Raw genomic sequence first — 9780 nt, 5'->3', positions numbered from 1 at the left:
GTATGCTACAATCATTACAATAACAGTACATTAGCTGAAATAAATTTATATTCCTATTTTCTTTGACGTACAAAATATGTCCTGTTTCCCCGTCTTTAAGCGTTTTGGGTATTATGAAACAGTGCGTTGGAAATAAACTGATATTAGTCGCAAAAGTACATCAATTTTCAGCAATTCCATTCATCCAGGCAAAATTTCTATTCTGTTACATATAGATCTAGAACAGCTTCGTTCTAAGCGGACCAATCAAATTTTGAAGTCAGTCTGTGGGCGGGGTTAAAGCTTGTGCACTGGGGGATGGACCCGGAAGTGTTGGGCTGTCAACAGCCAAGTCCACGTGCGCTGTTTTGCCGGTGTTGTTGTGTTATCTTGTTTCAGTCTTGAGCAAAGCGCATTCCACCGCGCCAAGCATGTCTCATTTTACATTATTCATTTTACAACCGTGCGGCAAATGCAATAAAGAATCATACTCAGGCAAACATTAAGTTTCTGCCATTTTAAAATCTCACGGATGAAGTTCTTGCAGTTAACATGGCTTAAACCTAAATTTATAAAAACTATGAAAACAGCAGATAAAACCTATGTGATCTGTCGAAAGTAGTTGGAAATATATTTTACAATAGTCCATTCTTGTATTTATGTTCACACAAAACCATCCCATATGTTATTAACAGATTCTAATGTATTATTATTATTATAATTTGTAAGCCTTGATCTTAGCTATATTTAATTATATTTTAATTGAGCAAAAGTTATTTTTGGATGTTGTTTTTCTCAGTTCATAAAGGGACAGATTATTAAAAAGAAAAAAACCTGCAGTAGAATATATTGCTTACATTGCCTGAAATGTATGGAAAGGAAAACCAGTTATTCTATGTTTTCAAACTTACCATCTAGTATCATTAAAATAAATAAATACTAGCACATTTTATTGCAAATAATTGTGTATTGATAGTCTAAAACATATCTCGTACAATAGAAGGGGATTGATTCCTCAAAATTAACCTTCTATTAATATACATTTGTTACTGTAGCTAACGACCACTAGATGGCAATATATGGCTGTGTTTTCTAACTATGTTTATTGCTACAAAAAATTTTAAGTGAACTACACATAGTTGTGCGTTCAGCTTTACTGTCTTTTTGGAAAGAAGCAAAATACTGTCAGCAAAATGCTGCATCGGAGATGGTGCTGTTCTGTGCTGCCCCACAGCAGAAGATCCAAACTTAAAAAAAAAAATAAATAAATCCTTTTAAAAGTATGCAACTGTTAGAAGAAAGCAGTCTTTAGTAAAAAGAAGAGGGAAAAAAGCTGCATCACCCTTGTATACTGGACCACTGATCAATACCCTGCCTCTCTCCCAATGAGGAATGAAGATACCAGCCCCCCATGCCTCTGTATAGAAAAGTGACAATGCATGAATGATGCTTTAAATCCTTGAACTGGTATTATTCAACTACTCCACTAGTTGCTTTGTTTTGATATTAGCCTTCTTAGGTAGGACTTGATCAGCATCCAACATTTTGACAATATGATCCATTGTAAACTTCTCCAAATCATTCAGATTATGAAACCATCTTTGTGCAGAGCCCTCTTCAGGTGGCTATAAAACTCTGTCTTAAACGTAGGTCTAAGAAAAGTAGCTTAAACATTTACTTTCCTGATACAATAAATAAGTGCCAAACTTATTTCCCTTCTCACAAAAAAAAATAAAATAAAAAGGAATTTGCAACAATTTAATTTGAAAATTTAATTTGAAAATTTACTTCCCAGTTATGAATTTCTAATCTTTTTTTCTAAATAAAAATTCCCTAAATGATCCAATTAAATTAATTAAATGAAATAAATTTGATTGGCACTTTCTGAAGGTGCATTGCTCCACCTTGCCCATGTTTTCTCCAGCTTTATCCTTTTCAAGATTTTGATAGAACAAAAAATGCTCCTGCGTGCTTGCCTGCTTTCGCTTGTGAAGACAAATTCAATAATTTATCCTGTGTCACTATCTGTCATTATCTTAGATATTCTAAAACTGTGTCACATCTCCTGGGATGAGGTCAGCTTTTCTCACAGTTGATGTATTTGTGGTTCTACCAACTCCTCAGGTGGATTTTAAATCAATTTATTCACTAGGTATTCTTTAAACACCAACAAGCTTCTTACAATTACGTAGGGCTGAAAAAAATCATATATATCATGATTAATCAATTATTGAAATAATACTATTAATAATACTATATTTAACTATCAATTAATCATTAACTGGAGTATAGTCTCTAAAACATGCTTTAAGTTTACAGAGCAAGCCATTTAGAGCAGTTATATCAAAATTGTAAAAAAATAAATAAAAATTATATAAACATTTTGCATTTAAGAAAAATTAAAAATCTTTTTCATTCGTCAATATGCTCTATCCAGAACTCCAAAAGTGGAAAAGTGTTATTTTCACCTAATTTCATTTAGTAAAAAAACTACTTTAAGGAATCTTTGGCTATTTGAATATTAATCGATTAATTGGAAAATTAAGTGACAGATTAACCAATTAGAAAATAATCAATAGTTGCAGCCCACACACATGTATTTATTCACCAATCCACTGCAGCACAAACCACATGAGAAGTGATTACTATTAGCTGTCATTAGCAGTGGTAACTGCTAAGGAGTGGATGGGACATATTGGGACATGTGTATATCACAGTTATGTAAATCGAAGCAAAACAAGGCAAGAAGAAAGATCTGAGAAACAGGGTCCTTATGGTAGGGCTATTAGGAAGGTCAGGATAACTGAGAAGCAAATCAAGTGGATGTTTGCAGATATGATGCAGTGAGTGGGCCTATGGGTTCAGTGATACCAATGAGTTTGACGTTTATTATTTTAACGTAAATTATTCAATTTCAAAATCTTTTGAACGGAATTTATCTTTATATGTACGCTGTAGTTCAAGTTTTTGTTCTAAGTGAGGCATTTCTGAAACCGAGAAAAAAAAAAAAAGTATTACCAACGATAAGTCATTTTGTTGGTAAGAATTTAATTTCAATTTCAAAATCTTTTGAACGGAATTTATCTTTATATGTACGCTGTAGTTCAAGTTTTTGTTCTAAGTAAGGCATTTCTGAAACCGAGAAAAAAAAAAAAAGTATTACCAACGATAAGTCATTTTGTTGGTAAGAAACTTTGATCTCTATATAGTCAGTAGATATTAAGGTAGAGGGGAGAAAAAAGGAGAACTTAGCTTTGTTACTCTGGACATTGATGGAATTATAGAAAATTATTACGGTATAATCAATACATTAAAACCAATATTTCCCTTTACGTAAAAACACCTTCTTGAATGCATTTACAGGCAGAAAATGGAAAGAATGGCACAAATACGACCACATGGGCTATTCTTACTGAGAAAAACACAAGAAGTCCTCAAAACAAAAATACGGATTTATTACTCAAATGAACTTAAAGGATTAACCCTAACATCCAGACACAATCTGATCCGGGCTGGAGAGTGGAATCTTCCTGCAAAATCCATTTAAACTCCTGGAACAGAACTCCATGTTGACATATTGATCTAATCTATTTTAAAAGACTATGAGGTCGGCTACATTGGACTCGATTCTGTGGTATAATACATTACAGTAGCTGAATACATCAGTAATGTATAAGGAAATCAAAGATTTTATGCAAATGTTTTAAAAGCATTCAACGGCCATTTAGGTTTAAGTTTTTTTTAATCATAATTTAACAGACCTATAAGAGACTATAAATGTTTAGTATCAAACTAAAATGGAGTAAATATAGAAAAAAGCAGAAAAAACAACAATTAGGGTTTTCATAATTATCATTTATTCCAGTTGCTATCCATGTGTAACATCCCAAACCTTATGTTTTGTTCCATTTCAAAAGTCTTGTGCCTGGCCTTCGTTTTGTAATTATAACACCCAGGCAGGAATCTCCAGTCTTTGCTCCCAGATTTGGACAGATCAGGCTGTGATAGTGACCCTCCAGGCAGGCTGCTGGTTAGATGTTGGCAACCATTGAAAGATTCTGGGATCTGATAAGGACTTATTCTCAACAAAGGCTGAAGGTTTCTGTGATGATGGATTCCAGAAAGAGATGGGCTGGCAGAACATATGGGGAGAGCCGGAATACTTGCGCCTACTGGAGCCATACAGCGGTATGAATAGGATGACATTCCATCAATAGGTGACAGAGAGTCTCCCTGTTTTGAAAAAAAAAAATATGTATACATCATAGTAATATTGTTTTGTGATAAAAAGAAAAAAAAGAAAATTCAAATGAGATAAAAACTTTTCAGCAGTTTACATAGTTGATGGCAGGAAGATTTCATACCAAGGGTTTACTTAAGCTTTAAACTGACCACTGACTCACACTGAGCCTGGTGCTGTTGGAGATTTCTTTCTGTTAAAAGGGAGTTTTTCCTCTCCATTGTCGCTATAAGCATGCTTAGTGTGAGGGATTGCCTTCGAGTCAATGAGACGATGCAATCAACTGGTTTTCCTTAGATAGAAAACTTTGAATCAATTTGACTTTATGATCGGTGAACTGTAAAGCACCTTGAGATGACATTTGTTGTGAATTGGCGCTATAGAAATAAACTGAATTGAATTATAACAGGCAGCAATGGTATGTTATATATGGTCAAGATATTTCTGACCAAAGCATAATGGTGAAGGGCAGGAGCCTTCAACATTTTTCAATCCGGAAATAGAAATAGAAAGAACCTTCTTGCAATAACCAATAGTTGAGTCCTGATAAAGTTATGAACATCAGACGGACATCTGAGGGGCTGCTAGCGAGATTTACTGTAATTTGTTAAGCCTAGAGCTTTTTGAATCTCATTTCCGCCTGAAATCATACAATCCATACAAATCATACAAAATGCACAGTTTAGGTCTTCGTCCACTTTTGTTACTTCAGTGATGGTAAGACAAACACATATTTTTTACTTGCTTAAACACTATTGTTGATTTTATTGAATTGTGTAAAAATTAGGCAGCTGAAAAAAAACAAAAACAAATACTGTTTATACATACTCATTTAGTCCTATTTAAAAGTGGTTGAAGGAAGCTCAGATGAAAAATTCATCCTCACACCATTATTTTACTCTTTTATTATCTTAAGTGCATAATGTGCAGAACATTAGACTGGTAGATTTAAAGATTTGGCAAGGCCAGAATTCACTGCATTTTCTAATACCCACCTGAGATGTCAAAGTAGGCTGTGAGAGAGAAAATGGGGCTGAAGACTGCAGAGTTTGAGATGACTGGAACCCTCTTTCAAAATCATTCCTTCCCAGCAAAGGGGTAAATCCACATCCTGTATCTGAAAATGAAAACCTCTCTGGTGTCATTCTCAGCTGTCCTTGCTGAAAAGATGCTCCTACGCTAATGGCTGATGGTTGGTGGTTCACACTTGAGAAATCCAAAGTTGGGAGATGAAATGTACTGAGGCAGGCAGAGCTATGTGATTGTAACATTGAAGAAGGCCCTCCATCTTCCATTACATTCCTTTGGGTTTCATTAGAGCCTAATTCCAAAGAGTACTGATTGTAACAATGTCCTCTGCTAATCCCCATCTTCTTCAATTCAATGTTACTGTTGTTGCTTTTACTGAGGCCGAACATGTCCACATCTCCATCCATCAGCCTTATTGCACTTGCATTCCTAGAAAGGCTGGTTTTCAAAGCATAATTATATTCAAGGTCATTATCTGAATCATCGTCAGTATCCTTTGCATCTGTAAAGAAACAAATAGAAAGATTTTAAAAAGAGAACATATGAAGTTATTATTGTTTACTAATGTGGGTTAGAGAGCTGAACCTTTTTAAGCTATTATGGAACAAAATGTGAGGCCAGTAGAAGTTATAAGATTAAATAAATACAGATGAGTATTAAGGTCATTTTTTGACAAAAAAAACAAAATTAGATTTTTTTTTTTTTATTATTTCATATATGGAATAGTTTAAATATCAAGAAGTTAGTTTTATACCTAAATAATTCAGTTACAATGATAATTAGAAATTAGAAATGTTGTTTGATTAAAGTCAAAATATTGTGGATATAGTAGAAATTGTTGTGTTTTTGCATTAGGTTTGACATGTATGAAGATAAACAATATTTTCACTATTAAAGCCTGTTTTAAAGTTTAGTAGCCAGTTTTTGCACAAAACTAAATGGCTTTTATAGCTCTTTGTGCTGGTCTCATTTAAGTGGGGCTGTTAAAATTTTTTGAACAGCATTCTCTCCATCAGGGGCGGATGTAGGAAATGTGGGCAAGGGGCCCTCTGAATTTACATACCCATTATACAGATACAGAAAATTTAATAGAATAGACATCCATTATCTGTTCTAGGTTTTGTCCCTCTCTTCTTGTCCCTTTTCTTCCTTTTTTCCTCTCTATGTTTTGTACTCAGCTGACTTTTCATGCTGTCTCAAAAGGAATGAAAGATTTTTTCCAAGCACTAAGCTCACTTAGCTGATTGCTCCTTCCTGTGTTTCCAAAAAGGCAAAAGTAAATAACCCAGTCCTTCTTTTCACTGTAGACAAGCCATGATCTGCTTATCTGTTCTCCATTTTTCATTTGGATGAAATAATAGCTGCATGAATTATGACAGCAGACAAGATAGAGGAGAGCAGGAGGCGGGGTTACCAATCTACTTGCTCTGGAGAGCAGAGTTTGGTGCCTTTATATGGATTTTTATCAAAAACATAATGTGCACAAATATGGAATAGTTGTATTAATCATACATGTAAACAGAGTTATATGGCGCCCCCAGGAACTTGGGGCCCTAGGCAAACTGCCTAGTTTTGCCTAATGGTAAATCCCCCCCTGCTCTCCATACAATCTCTGTTTTAGGCGCATGACTTTAAAGGGTTTCTTATGGATGAAACTTATTTCAGAAACAATTATTTCAGAAACAAATTATACAATTTCAAGAAATTTTATAATTTCTTTTCAGATTGCTTCAGAAAACCTACAATTAGAAAAGTCAATGATGCAATCAGTGACTTTTTAAGCTGCTTCTGCTATCAAAAGAGAAATTTAATTCTGCTTTAGATGTAAAAATCTAAGATTAGCTGCCTAACAATACGGTGTTGGGAAGTTAGACATTAGAAAATGGGGATGATGTTATAATAGAAAAGTGCAAAATAAAAGTGACTAAAACAAACTGGACTGTATTTGCAAGTTTTATGAAAAGTTATGTATCCTTAAATGTCTAGATTGTGGTACATCCTTGATACCAAATGTCTAGATTATGGTACGCAACCTCTTCGTAGGTTAACTCACTTTCACAGGTTTGTGAGGATATCAGAGGGCTGCTGACCAGTTCCAGAGGAGAAGTTAGCGGCTCACTAGCACTGGGTTCGACAGATGAGTCATCAGAATCAGCACTGTTCTGGTCTGTTGCACTGAACTGTTTGCCCCTGTTTGTAAATACAGTAAAACCATATAAACTGGTTAACCTGTGAGAAAACGTCCATAAGTTCAATTAGTTGATTCTAAATAGTACCTACTTTCTCTCTCGTCTGCCATTCCCAGTATCTCTGAACCCTTTGGCAAAGGGATTGTTGTCAATTTTCAGCTGAGTTATCTAAATAGGGAAGGAGGAAAACTTGTCACTCAATTCTAACACAATGACCCACAGTTCTATTGTCAAAACAGCAAGAATTATACCTTTTCGTTCTGATAGGCAGTGACAGCAATGAACTCAGTTTCTGGGAAAACGTATGTCCTAAAGGTGCTGTATGGCAGCTTCATAATGTCATCAGCCCTCACAATATGAAACCTGGGTTGGTACTTATGCATGGAATTAAGGATTGTCTGAAAAATCAAGAAGAACCATAAAGTAGGCAATCATATCCATACTTCCTTTTTTTACTATTTCAAATCTGACTCCTACTTACAAATCCATGCTTATCTGAGATGTTGTTGGTGAGTTTGAGTTTATGAAAAGCAACAGGCTTGCTCATCCACTGCTCTCCTTTTGACGGGCTGTCTGGGTGAATGTACATGCGCTTTGGCATCTCCGGGTCAGCTTTTCCGGCCGCTGTCCATCTGGAGTTGTGAAACCTGTAGCGGCAATCGTCAACAGCGACAATGTCCATCAGCAGGATGTATTTTGCGCTTTCCTTCAGCCCACTCACACAGATTTTGAAGGGTGGAAACATCCTCCTGTTGCAAAGATTAAATACAGAAAATAATTTAAAATTAAAGTTATCAAACTGAGAATATTTGCTCCTTAATTTTTTATGTTTTGGGCGGAGCTAGAGGGGGGGCCCAGGGTGGCCATGGCCACCCCTACCCAATCATTGGCCACCACTGTGGCCAGCCCTACCATTTTTGTCCCATAATGCTGACAGTGGCAGCAGTAATACTCTGCGGTGGAATATTCAAAACATTTTAATTTTTCATAGATTAACAATTACTTGACAACAAAAACACTGTTGTTAATTATACACATCAATATACTAACATTAAAGATGATAAGTACAGAATTTATGCTCTTTTCAGAACTACGGTAGGTTTTTTTTATATGGGATTAAGAGAAAATGCAAGTCAGCCTTTAGTTAAATCATAGATAAATACAGAGGCATAGCTGGAACATTTTTATAAGGGTGGCCAGGCAATAACCAATATAAACTGAAGGGTGGGTGAAAGCGGGTCGGCACCAGAACCTTAGGGTCAATCTATACTGATCCAACAGGAAAATGAACAACCACAGCATCCATGTTTTCCAATTAAAGACAAATTATACTTTCCTGCAGCCTTTGCTAGCAAATAGATGCATGTATTTATGTTTTGAACTACAAACATGAAAAGCGTTTCCTCATTTCCTAAATCAATAAATATATATATATTTATTTATTTATTTGACATTTGGATTACTTGCCTCCCAGATTTTGTGATAACCATCTCAGTCCCCATCTTGTAAAATTCACTCCAAAGATCCTTTGATTCCAGTGTGACATTGGGATCGTCATCCATCCATTGTTCGGGTCCTTCAACAACATTTATGGTGCGAGGACGCACTGGCCGACTCCGGAGCCCCGCAGCTGCGCGCAGCCGTGCGTCAGCAGCTCTCCGCTCCGACAGGGCATCAGGGAACGCTGCTCCCTGAACTTGGTAAGGATAGTAAGCCATTAGAACCGCAGGAATAAAAACCAGAAGCCTCTTAATCAGCGTTGAACTTTTTGTAGCGTAACCAGAAAGTGTTGAAAGTCTGTATATGTCGGTGAAACGTCAACGCCATCGGTAAACAGAGCACGGCGCACACGGGTATTATACGTAAATACGTAAAAGTTATTAAAAAAAGCTATAACAAACAAATAAACGAATAAAACTGCAAACACAATTTAAAATTGAAAAATTTAGATGTGAAATGTAATTTTCCTTGTAAGTCTTGCCTGTGGATGAAACCAATCTGAGGAAAGCGCATCTGTTCTGACAAGGGAAAGGACGTGGAGGAGGGGTGCGCTGGTTTTAAGCCCTCCCGCTAATTATGAGAAATTCAAACATGATTTACACAGTGCGTTTACAATTTACATATAAGAATAATAAAAAGAATAAATAAAAAGGTGCTTCTAAGGCCGAAAACATATTTGAAAAACTAATTTAGTTATTATTAATCATTAACTGGAGCATAAAGACTCTGAATGCCATCAACTATAAGAGCAACCCACAAAGAGCAGTAATTATACTTGTTCAAAAACTTTTTTAAATATTTTGCATTCAAGATAAACATTTTTTCTTTCAAAATGCTCTATCC

At 35.6% G+C, this 9780-nt stretch overlaps 1 protein-coding gene across 1 annotated transcript; it reads right to left on the bottom strand.

Annotated features, from left to right (window-relative positions):
- Positions 1-3831: 3831 nt before the first annotated feature.
- Positions 3832-9361, bottom strand: LOC107095790 (T-box transcription factor TBX2-B-like). Its single transcript, XM_015392087.1, has 7 exons — positions 8905-9361; positions 7919-8186; positions 7689-7835; positions 7529-7605; positions 7302-7438; positions 5215-5750; positions 3832-4212 (listed from the first exon to the last, which is right to left on the bottom strand). The coding sequence occupies exons 1-7, from the start codon at positions 9153-9155 to the stop codon at positions 3832-3834; spliced, it is 1797 nt and encodes a 598-aa protein (XP_015247573.1). The 5' UTR covers positions 9156-9361.
- Between the last annotated feature and the right edge of the window lie 419 nt (positions 9362-9780).

Source organism: Cyprinodon variegatus, unplaced genomic scaffold (genome assembly GCF_000732505.1).
Source record: "Cyprinodon variegatus isolate N-32 unplaced genomic scaffold, C_variegatus-1.0 Scaffold573, whole genome shotgun sequence".
Taxonomy (NCBI): domain Eukaryota; kingdom Metazoa; phylum Chordata; class Actinopteri; order Cyprinodontiformes; family Cyprinodontidae; genus Cyprinodon; species Cyprinodon variegatus.
This window is presented reverse-complemented; position numbering and strand designations above follow the sequence as displayed.

Coding starts and splice junctions, on each gene's coding strand:
- LOC107095790 (XM_015392087.1), bottom strand. CDS start 9,155: ATGGCTTACTATCCTTACCAAGTTCAGGGAGCAGCGTTCCCTGATGCC. Junction 8,187..8,904: donor GTTATCACAAAATCTGGGAG/GCAAGTAATCCA, acceptor TCTTTGCAACAG/GAGGATGTTTCCACCCTTCA. Junction 7,439..7,528: donor AATGGCAGACGAGAGAGAAA/GTAGGTACTATT, acceptor ATTTACAAACAG/GGGCAAACAGTTCAGTGCAA.